Source organism: Pelophylax lessonae (genome assembly GCF_965119305.1).
Source record: "Pelophylax lessonae genome assembly, chromosome: 2".
NCBI classification, from domain to species: Eukaryota; Metazoa; Chordata; class Amphibia; order Anura; family Ranidae; genus Pelophylax; species Pelophylax lessonae.
This window is the reverse complement of record NC_138769.1, coordinates 540,288,188-540,306,598: the sequence shown is the minus strand read 5'-3', so window position 1 is coordinate 540,306,598 and position 18,411 is coordinate 540,288,188. Positions and strand designations below refer to the sequence as shown.

General features: G+C 44.0%; 1 protein-coding gene across 3 annotated transcripts in view; it reads right to left on the bottom strand.

Annotated features, from left to right (window-relative positions):
- Window positions 1-18,411, bottom strand: part of DGKH (diacylglycerol kinase eta) — a 588,450-nt gene that overhangs the window by 518,881 nt on the left and 51,158 nt on the right. For 2 of the 3 annotated variants that reach the window (XM_082244879.1, XM_082244881.1), the window contains exon 1: window positions 9,420-9,705. In XM_082244879.1, the coding sequence (XP_082101005.1) occupies window positions 9,420-9,692 (273 nt within the window). In that variant the 5' untranslated portion in view covers window positions 9,693-9,705. Of the gene's footprint in view, window positions 1-9,419; window positions 9,706-18,411 lie in introns of those variants that run through there. The other variant, XM_082244880.1, reaches the window with a different exon arrangement.

Sequence of the window (18,411 nt, the reverse complement as noted above, 5' to 3'; positions counted from 1 at the left end):
AGACATTTCCTTTAAAGTGCTGTTACTACAAGAAAATGAGGGAAAAACTCAAATGGGGACACAGCAAAAATAACTGACAGACATTCCAAGCCCTTACTCCCAATCAAAAAACTGGAAGTGATATAAAGGAGAGTGCTAGGAGGAAATTTGGGTTAACTAAGACAATACCACAGGACAATAACAAGAAGAAAAAAAAAATACAAGCAAAAAAGAAAAAAAAAAAAATCAATCAGAAATAGCACTGTTTACAGACAAGTTATTTTCTGAAACACACAGAAGAATCTCTTTTAGATTTATATCCTGAATTATCAGCAAATTTCATTATATGGAAAAATCCTATTACATAATGTGAAGCCGAGTGGCTGCAAGGGGCAAACAATGTACATAGATGATGAATGGCAGTTTATGTGTCAGAGTGGATGCTGCAGACAAAGTGTGAATAGTTGCTGAGCATGCAACACAACTTCACACTGATCGCTTGGACATGTGTGTCAGGTAGTAATAATACTACTAGTGACAGGGAAAACAAACCGGGCGTCCCTGGCAGACAAGCTGTGTGTACACACCATGTGCTGCCTGGGATAACAACCTCCGCCAACAGGCAATGTACACACAGGATAACACATGAGATATATACACACACTGCTAATTATGTATACAGCAAACACTGAGAGGTCCTTTACTGCATACACCCATTATATATATATATATATATATATATATATATATATATATATATTTATACACACATACATATACACACACACACACACACACATATATACACACAAAAAAAAAAAAAAAGAATAAAAAAAGGAAAGGAAAAGAAAAAGTGAAAGAAAACAAAAAAGAAAAAAAAGAGATGGATATTTAGAAAGAAAGAGAAAAAGCACCTGAAATTATGAATGTCTTTAGCACATGGAAGCCTAAAAACATTTCATTGCTAGTAACCGCTATATACTGTGTGTGTGTGTGTGTGTGTGTGTGTGTGTGTGTGTGTGTGTGTGTGTGTGTGTGTGTGTGTGTGTGTGTGTGTGTGTGTGTGTGTGTGTGTGTATATATATATATATATATATATATATATATATATATATATATATATATATATATATATATATACACATACATACAGTGCCTTGCGAAAGTATTCGGCCCCCTTGAACTTTGCGACCTTTTGCCACATTTCAGGCTTCAAACATAAAGATATAAAACTGTAATTTTTTTGTGAAGAATCAACAATAAGTGGGACACAATCATGAAGTGGAATGAAATTTATTGGATATTTCAAACTTTGTTAACAAGTAAAAAACGGAGAAATTGGGCGTGCAAAATTATTCAGCCCCTTTACTTTCAGTGCAGCAAACTCCAGGGGGCCGAATACTTTCGCAAGGCACTGTATCTATTGCGGAGTAGTGGCTTCCCATTCAGTTCAACACAATGCAACCAAACAAATAGCTGTGAATCCAATCTTGTACCACCTAGTAATAAATTGATCAGAGGGGGTGCGACTCCGGTAATTCTTAGGCCCCTTTCACACATACGATCAGATCCGCCGATTAGTTTTTCTGGCGGACCTGATCGGATGTCCCATGCATCCCTATGGGGCAGCGGATATCAGCGGAGACATGCCCGCTGACACCTGCTGCCCACCGATCCGATCCTGTCCGTCAAATCCAGACGGATGGAAACCCTATTTTCCATCTGACTGGCGGATCGGATGAGAACGGACAGACAGGCAGTCCATTCTCATCCGATTCCCCCAAAGAGGAGACGGAGCTGTCATCCGTGCAGAGCACACAAAGCAGAGACGGAGCTGTCATCCGCCTGCTAAGCAGGGATCGGCGGATCGATCCCCCGCTAAGCAGAACGGAGGCCGTCGGCGGAACAGACAGGTGTGAAAGGATCCTTAGGTTACAAAAGACATTCATCCACAGAGGCTCAGTGAAAAGGAAGGCAAGTGAACATGTTGCTTTGCTCTGCATAGTAAAATCACAGAAAAACCTTTAAGCTCAACTTCACTCTCTCCATCAACATTAACATTTTTCCATTCCTTATGTTGCTAGCATTAGTAAAATAGATGGGAATGTATACTCAGGGCTGCTGATAGGAAGAGTTCTGAAATTGTCGTCCATCACTTATCGCCCCTCCCTGTGTGGGCCCCCTACAAGAGCACAGGTGGTCCCCCCCCCCCCATCAGCTGCCCTGCTCATGTCTATGGGAACAGTAGTAGAATCCTACTAGGCATTGTCCTCTGAACTTTGTTTAATAGGATTCGCACCAGTAGTAATGGTGGAGGTCCATGCACGGGTTTGATCAGAGCAGTGTTTACTGTTCTAAATGCTGGTTTAATTGTGTAGGGTTAGACAGGTCGCACACACTGCTCTGCTCAAATTACTTCTGTGTACTTCCTCTTCCTGCTGTATATTTGAATGTATACAAGTGTGTCATTGGCTGAGTCTATTTGAGTAACTTGTGTCATGTGACTGTACATTTGGATCTGATTGGCTGATGTAGTATAGTCATCACTTCCTGCTTTGTCCCTTTGTTGTACAATAAATAAAACAAAAGCCCTCTGTTGGAGCAGGACTTGATCCTTTGGCAACGACCGTTACACAGCTTGAGCCTGTTTTACCGTTTGCTGCCGAGCGTGCCGGGATTTCTTTATACAAAAGAGCAGCATAATGTACTTTCAGTAAAAGGAGTTAATAGCGCTTGGTGATTATCAATATCCAAAAATGCGCTTGTAGGCGCAGCGAAATTCTCCGCGCTCCGCAGTTTTATTAGAAGCAAATTTCTATGTGCCAACCACAATATTTTCCATGACAGTACACACATTTTTTGTTCAACCCAGCAGAGGTCACCATATTAACTAGCGCAGCCATCTCCCCCTGTACTCTGACAGGGGAACTACCCCCCACCAGAACACACGATCAGAGCCATTGGCTGCCAGCGCTGATTGGATATTGGTTTTCCAGCATGTCCCTTTGACAAAAGCCAGTCCTTAGTAGTCCTTCTGACAGAAGGTGGTCTATCCACACTGACCGAATGTCGGACGGTTCCTGTTGAACCGGCTGATATTCAGCCTGTGTGTAGATGGCTTTACACATATACAGCCAGTGTACACACATGATGCATACAGGAGTCCGCACACACACTTGTGATGAAAATGTAGCGAGATGTGACATTCACTGACACAAGAACACACAGCACTGATGAGGGCCCCTGCCCCCATCAGTGAAAGGATGTATGCCCATGTACAGTAGTAGTAGTAGTAGTAGAGAATGGTGTCATGTATAAAAGTAGTAGTAGTAGAGGATGGTGTCATGTACAGTAGTAGCAGTAGAGGATGGTGTCATGTACAGTAGTAGTAGTAGTTAAGGATGGTGTCATGTACAGTAATAGCAGTAGAGGATGGTGTCATGTACAGTAGTAGCAGTAGAGGATGGTGTCATGTATAGTAGTAGTAGTAGTAGTAGAGGAGGATGGTGTCATGTATTGTAGCAGAGGATGGTGTAATGTATAGTAATAGCAGTAGAGGACGGTGTCACGTGTAGTAGTAGTAGTAGAGGACAGTGTCATGTATAGTAATAGTAGTAGAGGATGGTCTCATGTATAGTAGTAGTAATAGTAGTAGAGGATGGTGTCATATATAGTAATAGTAGTAGAGGACGGTGTCATGTAAAGTAATAGCAGTAGAGGACGGTGTCATGTATAGTAGTAGTAGTAGTAGTAGTACTAGTAGTAGAGGATGGTGTCATGTATAGCAGTAGTAGTAGTAGAGGACAGTGTCATGTATAGTAGTAGTAGAGGATGGTTTCATGTATAGTAGTAGTAGTATTAGAGGACAGTGTCATGTATAGTAGTAGTAGAGGATGGTGTCATGTGTAGTAGTAGTATTAGTAGTAGTAGTAGTAGTAGTAGAGGATGGTGTCATGTATAGTAGTAGTAGCAGCAGCAGTAGTAGAAGTAGTAGAGGATGGTGTCATGTAGAGTAGTAGTAGTAGTAGTAGAGGACGGTGTCACGTATAGTAGTAGCAGTAGTGGACGATGTCAAGTATAGTAGTAGCAGTAGAGGACGGTGTCATGTATAGTAGTAGCAGTAGAGAACGGTGTCATGTATAGTAGTAGTAGAGGACGGTGTCATGTATAGTAACAGCAGTAGAGGACGGTGTCATGTATAGTAGTAATAGTAGTAGCAGTAGTAGTAGTAGTAGTAGAGGATGGTGTCATGTATAGTAATAGTAGTAGAGGATGGTGTCATGTATAGTAATAGTAGTAGTAGTAGTAGTAGTAGAGGACAGTGTCATGTATAGTAATAGCAGTAGAGGACGGTGTCATGTATAGTAGTAGTAGTAGAGGACGGTGTCATGTATAGTAGTAGTAGAGGACGGTGTCATGTATAGTAATAGCAGTAGAGGACAGTGTCATGTATAGTAATAGCAGTAGAGGACGGTGTCATGTATACTAATAGTAGTAGAGGATGGTGTCATGTATAGTAGTAGTAGTAGTAGTAGTAGTAGTAGTAGAGGATGGGGTCATGTATAGTAGTAGTAGTAGTAGAGGACGGTGTCATGTATAGTAGTAGTAGAGGATGGCGTCATGTATAGTAGTAGTAGTAGTAGTAGAGGATGGTGTCATGTATAGTAGTAGTAGTAGCAGCAGCAGTAGTAGTAGTAGAGGATGGTGTCATGTATAGCAGTAGTAGTATTAGTAGCAGCAGTAGAGGAAGGTGTCATGTATAGTAGTAGCAGAGGACGGTGTCCTGTATAGTAATAGCAGAGGACGGTGTCCTGTATAGAAGTAGCAGAGGATGGTGTCATGTATAGTAATAGCAGTAGAGGACGGTGTCATGTATAGTAGTAGTAGAGGACGGTGTCATGTATAGTAGTAGTAGTAGAGGACGGTGTCATGTATAGTAATAGTAGTAGAGGATGGTGTCATGTGTAGTAGTAGTAGTATAAGTAGTAGTAGTAGAGGATGGGGTCATGTATAGTAGTAGTAGTAGTAGTAGTAGTAGTAGTAGAGGACAGTGTCATGTATAGTAGTAGTAGTAGTAGTAGTAGAGGATGGTGTCATGTATAGTAGTAGTAGTAGTAGAGGATGGTGTCAGGTATAGTAGTAGTAGAGGATGGCGTCATGTATAGTAGTAGTAGTAGTAGTAGTAGTAGTAGAGGATGGTGTCATGTGTAGTAGTAGTAGTAGTAGTAGTAGAGGATGGTGTCCTGTATAGTAGTAGTAGCAGCAGCAGTAGTAGTAGTAGTAGAGGATGGTGTCATGTATAGCAGTAGTAGTATTAGTAGCAGCAGTAGAGGACGGTGTCATGTATAGTAGTAGCAGAGGACGGTGTCCTGTATAGTAGTAGCAGAGGATGGTGTCATGTATAGTAATAGCAGTAGAGGACGGTGTCATGTATAGTAATAGCAGTAGAGGACGGTGTCATGTATAGTAGTAGTAGTAGAGGACGGTGTCATGTATAGTAGTAGTAGTAGTAGTAGAGGACGGTGTCATGTATACTAATAGTAGTAAAGGATGGTGTCATGTGTAGTAGTAGTAGTAGAGGATGGGGTCATGTATAGTAATAGCAGTAGAGGATGGTCTCATGTATAGTAGTAGTAATAGTAGTAGAGGACGGTGTCATGTATAGTAATAGTAGTAGAGGACGGTGTCATGTATAGTAATAGTAGTAGAGGATGGTGTCATGTGTAGTAGTAGTAGTAGTAGTAGTAGTAGTAGTAGTAGTAGAGGATGGGGTCATGTATAGTAATAGCAGTAGAGGATGGTGTCATGTGTAGTAGTAGTAGTAGTAGTAGTAGTAGTAGTAGTAGTAGAGGACGGTGTCATGTACAGTGCCTTGCGAAAGTATTTGGCCCCCTTGAACTTTGCAACCTTTTGCCACATTTCAGGCTTCAAAACAAAGATATAAAACTGTAATTTTTTGTGAAGAATCAACAACAAGTGGCACACAATCATTAAGTGGAACGGAATTTATTGGATATTTTAAACTTTGTTAACGAATGAAAAACTGAAAAATTGGGCGTGCAAAATTATTCAGCCCCTTTACTTTCAGTGCAGCAAACTCTCTCCAGAAGTTCAGTGAGGATCTCTGAATGATCCAATGTTGACCTAAATGACTAATGATGATAAATAGAATCCACCTGTGTGTAATCAAGTCTCCGTATAAATGCCCCTGCACTGTGATAGTCTCAGAGGTCCGTTTAAAGCGCAGAGAGTATTATGAAAAACAAGGTACACACCAGGCAGGTCCGAGATACTGTTGTGGAGAAGTTTAAAGCCGGATTTGGATACAAAAAGATTTCCCCAAGCTTTAAACATCCCAAGGAGCACTGTGCAAGCGATAATATTGAAATGGAAGGAGTATCAGACCACTGCAAATCTACGAAGACCTGGCCGTCCCTCTAAACTTTCAGCTCATACAAGGAGAAGACTGATCAGAGATGCAGCCAAGAGGCCCATGATCACTCTGGATGAACTGCAGAGATCTACAGCTGAGGTGGGAGACTCTGTCCATAGGACAACAATCAGTCGTATACTGCACAAATCTGGCCTTTATGGAAGAGTGGCAAGAAGAAAGCCATTTCTTAAAGATATCCATAAAAAGTGTTGTTTAAAGTTTGCCACAAGCCACCTGGGAGACACCAAACGTGGAAGAAGGTGCTCTGGTCAGATGAAACCAAAATCAAACTTTTTGGCAACAATGCAAAACGTTATGTTTGGCGTAAAAGCAACACAGCTCATCACCCTGAACACACCACCCCCACTGTCAAACATGGTGGTGGCAGCATCATGGTTTGGGCCTGCTTTTCTTCAGCAGGGACAGGGAAGATGGTTAAAATTGATGGGAAGATGGATGGAGCCAAATACAGGACCATTCTGGAAGAAAACCTGATGGAGTCTGCAAAAGACCTGAGACTGGGACGGAGATTTGTCTTCCAACAAGACAATGATCCAAGACATAAAGCAAAATCTACAATGGAATGGTTCACAAATAAACATATCCAGGTGTTAGAATGGCCAAGTCAAAGTCCAGACCTGAATCCAATCGAGAATCTGTGGAAAGAACTGAAAACTGCTGTTCACAAACGCTCTCCATCCAACCTCACTGAGCTCGAGCTGTTTTGAGGAATGGGCAAAAATTTCAGTCTCTTGATGTGCAAAACTGATAGAGACATATCCAAAGCGACTTACAGCTGTAATCGCAGCAAAAGGTGGCGCTACAAAGTATTAACTTAAGGGGGCTGAATAATTTTGCATGCCCAATTTTTCAGTTTTTTTTATTTGTTAAAAAAGTTTGAAATATCCAATAAATTTCAGTCCACTTCATGATTGTGTCCCACTTGTTGATTCTTCACAAAAAAAAAAAAAAAAGTTTTATATCTATGTTTGAAGCCTGAAATGTGGCAAAAGGTTGAAAAGTTCAAGGGGGCCAAATACTTTGCACTGTATAGTAGTAGAGGACGGTTTAATGTATAGTAATAGTAGTAGAGGATGGTGTCATGTATAGCAGTAGTAGTAGAGGATGGTGTCATGTATAGCAATAGTAGTAGAGGATGGTGTCATGTATAGTAGTAGTAGTAGAGGACGGTGTCATGTATAGTAATAGTAGTAGAGGATGGTGTCATGTATAGCAGTAGTAGTAGAGGATGGTGTCATGTATAGCAATAGTAGTAGAGGATGGTGTCATGTACAGTAGTAGTAGTAGAGGACGGTGTCATGTATAGTAGTAGTAGTAGTAGTAGTAGTAGAGGATGGTGTCATGTATAGCAATAGTAGTAGAGGACGGTGTCATGTATAGCAATAGTAGTAGAGGACGGTGTCATGTATAGTAGTATTAGTAGAGGATGGTGTCATGTATAGTAGTAGTAGTAGTAGAGGATGGTGTCATGTATAGTAGTAGTAGAGGATGGTGTCATGTATAGTAGTAGTAGAGGACGGTGTCATGTATAGTAGTAGTAGTAGAGGATGGTGTCATGTATAGTAGTAGTAGTAGAGGATGGTGTCATGTATAGTAGTAGTAGAGGATGGTGTCATGTATAGTAGTAGTAGTAGTAGAGGATGGTGTCATGTATAGTAGTAGTAGTAGTAGTAGTAGAGGATGGTGTCATGTACAGTAGTAGTAGAGGGTGGTGTCAGGTATAATAGTAGTAGAGGATGGTGTCATGTACAGTATTAGAGGAGGATGGTGTCAGGTATAATTGTAGTAGAGGATGGTGTCATGTATAGAAGTAGTAGAGGATGGGTCATGTATAGTAGTAGTAGAGGATGGTGTCATCATGTATAGTAGTAGTAGTAGTAGAGGACGGTGTCATGTACAGTAGTAGTAGAGGACGGTGTCAGGTATAATTGTAGTAGAGGACGGTGTCATGTATAGTAGTAGTAGAGGACGGTGTCATGTATAGTAGTAGTAGAGGACGGTGTCATGTATAGTAGTAGTAGAGGATGGTGTCATGTACAGTAGTATTAGTAGAGGATGGTGTCAGGTATAGTAGCAGTAGAGGATGGTGTAAGGTATAGTAGCAGTAGAGGATGGTGTCATGTATAGTAGTAGTAGAGGGCGGTGTAATGTATAGTAGTAGTAGTAGAGGATGGTGTCAGGTATAGTAGTAGTAGAGGATGGTGTCATGTACAGTAGCAGTAGAGGATGGTGTCATGTATAGTAGTAGTAGTAGTAGAGGATGGTGTCAGGTATAGTAGCAGTAGAGGATGGTGTCATGTATAGTAGTAGTAGTAGAGGATGGTGTCAGGTACAGTAGCAGTAGAGGATGGTGTCAGGTATAATTGTAGTAGGGGATGGTGTCATGTATAGTAGTAGTAGTAGTAGTAGAGGATGGTGTCAGATACAGTAGTAGTAGTAGTAGTAGTAGTAGTAGAGGATGGTGTCATGTATAGTAGTAGTAGTGGATGGTGTCATGTATAGTAGTAGTAGAGGATGGTGTCATGTATAGTAGTAGTAGAGGATGGTGTCATGTATAGAACTAGTAGAGGACGGTGTCATGTATAGTAGTAGTAGTAGTAGTAGTAGTAGTAGAGGATGGTGTCATGTATAGTAGTAGTAGTAGAGGATGGTGTCATGTATAGAAGTAGTAGTAGAGGATGGTGTCATGTATAGTAGTAGTAGTAGAGGATGGTGTCATGTATAGAAGTAGTAGTAGAGGATGGTGTCATGTATAGAAGTAGTAGAGGACGGTGTCATGTATAGTAGTAGTAGTAGTAGAGGATGGTGTCATGTATAGTAGTAGTAGTGGATGGTGTCATGTATAGTAGTAGTAGTGGATGGTGTCATGTATAGTGTGTGTTGTAGTCCGGGCTGACACGTGCAGACAGATCAGGGTGACAGTTGTATGTATGGGGGGCACTGAGATCGGGGTATCCGCTGTCAGTAGATGTGATCGGTGCCTTACCTTGGTACGGATCTGCCCGGAGGTGGACACTTTCCGGATGAGTTTCTGTGGCCCCTCATGCTCCCCTTCGCTGTCAGAGGATTCCTCTCCTGCAGCCGTCACCGAACTTGTCCCGGCCGGGGGGTCCCTCATCATGCCGCTTCCAGACATCTTGTCACAGTCCTGCCGGGGAAACACAAACCAATCCGAGTCAACAGGGCTGCCCACCAGTTCTCTCCGACCGGCCGGGGGCACAGTGGAGGTGCCGGGCACAGTAGCGCGCCTGGCCGCCATCTTCCACCGACACCCACCCCCCCAGAACTATCACACTCGACCACCCAAAACCGCCCCCACATCAGTAGACTCCGCCCACGGTTCCCCACTCACGACCACCCAATACCGACCCTCCATAGAGAGACTCCACCCATCAATCCAACTCCCTACCACCCAACACCGCCCCAGCATGCAGACTCCGCCCACCTTCCCAAATCCCGGCCATCCAACACAGTCCCTGCATGCAGAGACTCCGCCCTCTAGCCCCCACTGCCGACCACCCAACACCGCCCCTTTCCATCCAAAGACTCCTCCCACCACCCCCCTTCATTATATACAATATCCCCACCCAGCCCACTATCATACCGAGCGGCTTTCCGTCCCTGGCTTGAACAGCCCACCGCCGCCCGTGCAGCATGTGGTGTCCTTCCAAGTCCCGCCCCCGGACATCCCACAGCCGAGCGGCTACACACATCACACAGCATCCACTATGTCAATACAGAGCTGCTATAAATAGCCTGGCTGGCCGACTACACATCCACCAACTATGTGACACTTGTCTGCCCGGCCCCGCCCTCCTCCCCGTGTCACTGTGCCAGCCGGGGAAGCCGGGGGACTGAGCCCTGTCACTGGAGGAAGGGCGGCTTCAATCCCCACATCCAGGGATGGGACAGCGGGATCACAGCAGGAATTCTACCCATACAAATGGAAAGCAATAATAACCTACATCCCGAGTCCTAGCTGGATCCACAACCGTACACAGAACGGTCCCATCACAGGCACTACCCCCCCCCCCCAGCTCCATACATCAATGGATTGCCACGGTGCTGACCACAATTGTGCCCCCCCTCCTGGGGTGGGGGATCAGATGTACGGTCTATTCACATGATGGCTGATAAAGCTGTATGGACGCCAGAGCCACAACTCATTTAAAGTAGAATAGGGAAAATGTTTTTTTTTCCCATTCTTGATGGAATAACGGAGGGTTATAATCCCTGCTGTTTTTATTCTTTGCCATCTGTGTCCAATTTTGGAGATTTCACTTCCTGTCCCATAGCCAAACAGGAAGTGAGAGGAAATCCCTGCAAATTAAAGCGGTAGTATACTCAAAAGGAAAAAAAAAACCTGCAAGACAAAAAGGCATAATGAGCTAGTATGCATCGCACACTAGCTCATTATGAAACACTTACCTTAGAACGAAGCCCCGACACGGACCCCCGGACACCGCTGTGGGAGCGGACATGATCCCTTGGTGTCTCTTCCGGGTTCAGCGGCTCCGGCGCTGTGATTGGCCGGAGCCGCGATGACGTCACTCCCGCGCATTTTCACATGTTCAAGTCACTCCCGGCAACTTCCCGGCAAGGAACTCTGAAGGTCCGCCGGACCTTCAGAGCGCATGCGCCGCTCGCGTCAGCGGCTGCATGCAGTGCAAATATCTCCTAAACCATGTAGGTTTAGGAGATATTAATTGTACCTACAGGTAAGCCTGATTAAAAATCACAAAAAGCAGTATACTCCCGCTTTAAGGGAAATATTTCCCCATAGGTCACCAAAAAGAGTGTGCCCATTTGATTTCCCCTCTCTTACTATTCTGGGGACAAAGCACAATTTGGATTTATCTTTCACTTTTCTTAAAGCGGTAGTATCCCGCTTTTTGACACTTTTACCTACAGGTAAGCCTATAATAAGGCTTACCTGTAGGTACAAATAATATCTCCTAAACCGGCATGGTTTAGGAGATATTTACAGTGCATGCAGCCGCTCGCGCGAGCGGCGCATGCGCTCTGAAGGTCCGGGGGGACCTTCAATTAATTTGCCGGAAAAATCACTCCCGCGCGCATGCGCGGGAGTGACGTCATCGCGGCTCCGGCCAATCATCGCGCCAGAGCCGTCTCTTCTGGCCAATCACCGCGCCGGAGCCGCCGAACCCGGAAGAGACGGCGAGGGATCATGGCAGCGCCCGCAGCGATGTCCGGGGGTCCGTGTCAGGGCTTCGTTCTAAGATAAGTTACACATAATGGGCTAGTATGCGATGCATACTAGCCCATTATGCCTTTGTCTTGCAGGTTTTTTTTTTTTTGTTTTTTTTTTTATTTATTAGGGTTTACAACCACTTTAACAATAAACAGGACAAATAGAGGACAAATCCCCCTAACAGAGACAGTCAGCAATAAAAACTGACAGGTGTTCTAATCCATCTCCAGTCTATTCAAAAAGTTTTGCCTTTAGTTAAGAAAAAAAATAAAATCATGAAACTGCAGGGAGAGAAACCCTTCTACTTCAGAAAAGGGGAGGGGGGCGCAGTTTAGGGTTGGGGGAACATGACTATTTCATGTGATGGGACACCCTTTATGACATGATCCATAGCCAGCATTCAGATCACTCTTCAGACAGCAATAAGACAGGCAGTGATGATGTGCTGTTACTGCCTTCTCATTACCTCTTCTAACCCCTCAAAGCAGAAGTAGACCCATAGATTTAACAGTTCCAAAAAAACATCCCAGGAATTTAACTGTCACAGTTGCTTGTGTTCTCAACCAAACTGTCAAACCAAATGGCTGGTGTCATAACTGATCACACGTACATGGCAGTTGAGATGGCAACTATTGGAGGGTTACTTCCACTTTAAAGTGATACTAAACACACACAATTTAGTTTAGATTGTTGCTTCGATTGCTGTATGTGGATGATGGCCCTGTAATTGTTTCCATAAAAAAACACAGCTATCTTTTTCCTAATTAATATTAATTAGGCTGTCACATGACCCAGATCTTTCCCAGCCTATCTCTGCAGGGAAACATAAGCAGGAGGAGCTTCTAGTCCTCTGCTGCTGGTCACATGAAAAAAAAAAAAAAAGTCTTGGAATATAGAGTAAAAATAAAATCATATCAATAAACTGTTTTAAATGGTCATACAAATATACATTTGAAATCAAATCTTTATTTTTTGGCAATAACATAGTGTGGATAGATTTCTGCCAACCACAGGCATTATCACGACCCTCCAACCAGTGTCTTAGAACAGGGAGGCAAAGCCTCCATCAATCTGCATGTAATATCCCATTCCCATTGTGTTTAGCTGGTTAGTGGGCATAGAGGAGGGGAAGGAAAGTTGTGGGCTGTTATTTAATACTGTGTATACACCCACATGTGTGACTCTATAGTCACAAGGAATGCGCCGCCGATGCGACTGGGAGGAAATGCTCAGCAAAGAAACTCACTGAAAACTAAACATGTTTAGTGGCTTCCAACACTACTCTGCAAAATCCCTAGCTGGACTGGGGACTTAGACAGAGGGGGGAGATCAACCAGAGCAGCATGAGCAACCAATTTGTTTTGCAGAATACAGAAAAACACAAATCTCATAGTGACCGAGTATGAACAGCATGTAATAAACCATTTATTGATCGTTTTGTATGATGTGGGTATAGTGACCCTTTAAATATTTTCTTAAAGAGATTGTAAATGTAAACAAAATAAACAGGGTTATACGTACTTGATCTGTGCAAGAGCGGCCCCAAAAACGCCTCTTCTTGGGTCAGTGGTGCTCCTGGCTCCTCCCCTCCACCAAGTACCACTCGTGCGGGCTCATTCCTGAGCTTCCCTGTCTGCGTCTATTTACACAAATAGCAGGACCCGGCTCCCTTGTCACTGGCTTTAAATGAAAGCAGCGTAAGCCAAGCTGACATAGGCTCTTTACCATTAGACCAGCGGTGTCCAATCACAGCTGGTCACATAGGCACGAACTGAGGAAAGCCGATAAATGGCTCTTCCTGTTTACTGATAGGCACGAGTAGAGGAGAGCTGATCTGCGGCTCTCCTGACGGGGGGGGGGGGGGGGGGTGTCTGTGTTGGTAATAAGAGCATTGATTACCAGCGCAGACCCTGGGGGGGGGGGGTGCCACTAAAACCACTAGGGATGCCCCACCATGGCCACCAGGAATGCCCACCATGGCGACCAGGAATGGCATTTAGGGCTCAGGGAGCCTGCCACTGGTGCCCTACCCATCAATGCTGCACCCCATGTCATCTATCAGTGCTGCCCACCAGTGCCCATTATTGCCCACCAGTGCCCATTATTGCCCACCAGTGCTGCCTATCAGTGCCGCCCATCAGTGCCACCTATCAGTGCCACCCCATCAGTTCCTGTCAGTGTGGCCTCATCTGTGCAGGAAAAAAAAACTATTTACAAAATTTTATAACCAACAAAAAAACGTTTTTTTTTTCAAACTTTTCTGTCTTTTTTTATTTGTTTAGCAAAAAAGAAAAATCCTTGCGGTGATCAAATACCCCCAAGAGAAAGCTCGATTTGTGGGAAAAAAATGACAAATTTGGTTTAGGTACAGTGTTGCATGACCGCGCAATTGTCATTCAAAATGCAACAGCGCTAAAAGCTGAAAATTGGCCTGGGTGGGAAGGGGGAAAAGTGCCCGGTATTGAAGTGGTTAAAAGAGCAGCAGGCAAAATCTTTATGTACTCTGCTTATCAGGTAGCAGGATTTGTAGTTTGGTCTACTCAGTGTGCCATCTGGTCTCTGGGAGTGTCCCCAGCTGATCCAATGGGGAGGCACGTTGGATGCTGGAGGAAACCTGACCAATGACACACAAGCTTTTGGTACTGTCCCAGGGTTTGGCACAGACAGTGGTGCATTATGGGACAGGGTATAAATAAAAAGCCACGAGCACATGAGGTAGAGGTCTTTGGGTGGGAAGCCGAGTCCCAGAAGGAGGGCGGCTGCTGCCAGCTGCCTCCTCTTCTGCAGCAATTGGTGGTGGTCATAGGCAGTCGGACTAGTGTACTGGGGGTGTGAGGCTGATCCCAGAGGTCCAGGAGAGCTGACCACAGGAGTTGGGGCATTGGAGAATCTGGAAAAACAGTGTCGTGAGTACAGAGGAACCTGCCTAGGGATCTGTCCAGGAAGGGGGGACCACTCCGGAGTGTTGAGTCAGTGGATGGGTGTCAGCTAGCCCAGAGAGAATGGGGGTACTGGGGGGAGAACCCTGAAGAGAAACACTATAGGAACACTTACCTCATCTTCATTCAAGTGGCAGGATGAAGAAGGGGCCTTGCTGCATTCTCAAGTTAAAAGTTCTCAGCATTGTGATTAGTTAACAGTTGGATTCTCCCACCCCAATTTAAATAAAACCACAAAACAACAACCCTTGGACTGATCTTTGACTGAGCCAAGAACTTAAAGTGAGCCAAGTTGCTACGGGTAACCCAGGGGAATCCCTAAAGTATAATCCAGCAGTCCTCTAGGGGGCAGTGCTACCCAAGGAATACATTAAAGCAGAGGTCGACAAACCCCAGGCGCCAGGTTGCCATTACAAATAGAAAATGCGGACTAGAGCCTTGGCTGCTGTCAACCCCAGTGGCTAGCATGTGGGGAGCAGCCAGGCACACCATTGCTGGAAGTAATGTTTGTTTTCTGATTCCAGGGGTGGGGAAGGGAAGCACTCTGAAGCTGGGTTAAAGGAGGAGAGGGGCGGGACTGTGAGGGGTGGGTTAGAGCAGACAAGGGACTGTAAAGTTGTAGGAAGGACTGGCCAGGGGAGGAGTGTAGCTGGAAGGGGTGGAGTGGAGCCCCTGGCAGGAAGTGTGCCCTGTGCGGCTCTCTTCTCCCTCCCGCTGGGTGCATATCTAGATTGATCTGCCCAAGGAGACTCCCTAGAGCAGGAACCAGCGGCTCTGAAGGGGCTAAGCAATGGCCCCGAGCTAGATACAACCTTTCGGGGATCCCCTGGGTGCTCCAGTTTCCCCCCTGGATAAGCTACGGCTGCAGCTCCGATTCAGGCCTGGCCAGCCCGAGAGTCACCTACCCCCTTGGACAGCTGTCTGGCCACCTATTAGTGCCCATCAATGCTGCCTCATCAGTGCCCATATAAGTGCCCATCAGTGCCGCCTCATCAGTCCCGATTAATGCTGCCTCATCAGTGCCACCTCATCTGTGCCCATATTAGTACCTATCAGTGCAGCGCCTATCAGTGCTCCCTCATCACTGCCCATAAATGCTGCCTTATTAGTGCAGCCTCATCAGTGCCCATCAATGCAGCCTCATCCCCGCACATTCGCGAAGAAAAATTACTTATTTGCAAAATGTTATAACCAAAATTAAAAAAGGTTTTTTTTTTTCAACATTTTCGGACTTTTTTCATGTATTTAGCAAAAAATAAAAAACCTAGTGGCATTCTAATTTTTCTAAAAAAAATTAGAAAAATTTAATTTTGGTACAGTATTGCATGACCGCACAATGGCCTTTCAAAGTACAACAGCACTAAAAATTGGCTTGGGTGGGAAGGGGGTGAAAGTAACCACTAGGCAAAAGGTTAAAATAACTGGCTCCTAACTTTTTTAGCTGGCTGCTAGATTCAAAGTAAATTGGTCAAGCCCTATAATTAGAGCTGCGCGATTAATCTTTAAAAAAAAATTGCAATCTCAATTCAACCCCCCTCATGATCTTAACCACTTTAGCCCCGGAAGATTTTGCTGCTTAATGACCAGGCCACTTTTTTCAACTTTGCACTGCGCAACTTTAACTGACAATTGCGCGGTCATGCAATGCTGTACCCAAACAAAATTTACGATGTTTTTTTCCCACAAACAGAGCTTTCTTTTGTTGGTATTTGTTCACCTCTGCGCTTTTTATTTTTTTGCGATATTAATAAAAAAAAAAAAAAAAAAAAAGCGAAAATTTTGTACTTTTGACTGTTAAAACATATCCAATATATTCAATTTTTGTCATATATTTAGGCCAAAATGTATTTAGCTACATGTCTGACAAAAAAAATTCTCAATGAGCGTATTTTTATCCACTTCAGGACCGGAAGATTTTACCCCCCTTCCTGACCAGGCCATATTTTGCGATTCGACACTGCGTTAATTTAACAGACAATTGCGCAGTCGTGCGACAATGTACCCAAACTAAATTTATGTCCTTTTTTTCCCCACAAATAGAGCTTTCTTTTGGTGGTATTTGATCACCTGTGCGATTTTAAATTTTTGCGCTATAAACAAAAAAAGAGCGACAATTTTGAAAAATAATTTTGAAAAAAAAAATCATTCCCAAAAAAAAAAAAAATTTAAAAATCTGTGCAGGGATGACGCGCCTGCCCCGGAAGTGATGAGCAGGGCGGTGCAGGGCATTCTGGGACTACGACGTCATGGAAGAGGACACCGAAGAGGACGCTCCGGCTTCAGCTGCCCACACCTGAGATGGTAGCGCTGGACACGACATTTTCAAGGTAAGTATTTCTTCTTACAGGTAAGTGAAACAGGGGACAGTTCAGAGGCTATCGTTGCTTAAATGCACTAGCCCTGACTGTCCCCGGGGGTATTTTTATCTAAAAAAAAAAATTTCAGGCTGGAACTCCACTTTAAGCTTTATAACCACTTAAAGTAATAAAAAAAGAAAAACAATCCTCTGCCAGCTTGCTCTCTGTAGAGGTCCAACAGCCCCCTCCCCCCTTAATTTATCATTGTAATGGAAGCCTGTGTGCCTGATGGAGATTTTTCATTTTCCCAGCCCTATGACAATATTAGCAGAATAAGGAAGTAAGGGGAGATTTTACAAACAGTTTCTGGCAACAATAAAAAACTTCCCCATGCTAGTAAAATTATTTTCTTGAATATACACTTTAATTTTTAAAAAGAAGACAATTGCTATTTCATAATGTTGGGCTGATAGGCAATATAAACCCAGCAGATGACGGTGTTCTCACATCATATATGGCCTGCATGCAAATAATGTCATCTATATCATCACAAGGATATTCTAAACATATCCTTGTGATGGATATAGATGATATAAACTGCAATTAAATAAGAAATTAGTTTAGCTAGCTTGTCTAATCTTAAGGGCCATACACACTATAAGATTTTCTGAAGACTTTTTCCTTCAGATTTACCTTTTCTATGTAGTGCATACAATTGCATTGTAGGGATGCACCGAAATGAAATTCTTGGCCGAAGCCGAAGCCGAATAATAATAAAATGCTTGGCCGAAGGCCGAATACCGAACGCGGAGTTTCGCATTTTTTAACATAAAATATGCCCATTAGCGTGCCCCTTAACATAAAATATGCCCATCAGAGTGCCCCTTAACATAAAATATGCTCATCAGAGTGCCCCTTAACATAAAATATACTCATCAGAGTGATCCTTAACATAAAATATGCTCATCAGCATGTCCCTTAGCATAAAATAAGGGGGACGCTGATGGGCTCATTTTATGTTAGGGGGCACTCTGATGGGCACATTTTATGTTAGGGGGCACTCTGATGGGCACATTTTATGTCAGGGGGCACGCTGATGGGCACATTTTATGTCAGGGGGCACGCTGATGGGCACATTTTATGTTAGGGGGCACTCTGATGGGCAAAACAAAACATTTAAATCAGCATTGCTCTTAACATAAAATATGCCCATTAGCGTGCCCCTTAAAATGAAATATGCCCATCAGAGTGCCCCTTAACATAAAATATGCTCATCAGCATGTCCCTTAGCATAAAATAAGGGGCACGCTGATGGCCACATTTTATGTCAAGGGGCACTTTATAGGGCACTGTGGCAACAACATATGGCAGTCTGCACACTAATGCTTGTGCAGCTGCCAGCAACTGTATTCTTCTCTCCCAAATGTGCTCAGCTGCACATCCCATACCTCTATAACTGCAGCCAGAGCCAAATCCTGCGAACAGGGGGGCGGGGCGTGGACCAAGTGTGAAGGAGCCGCCAGTCAGGAG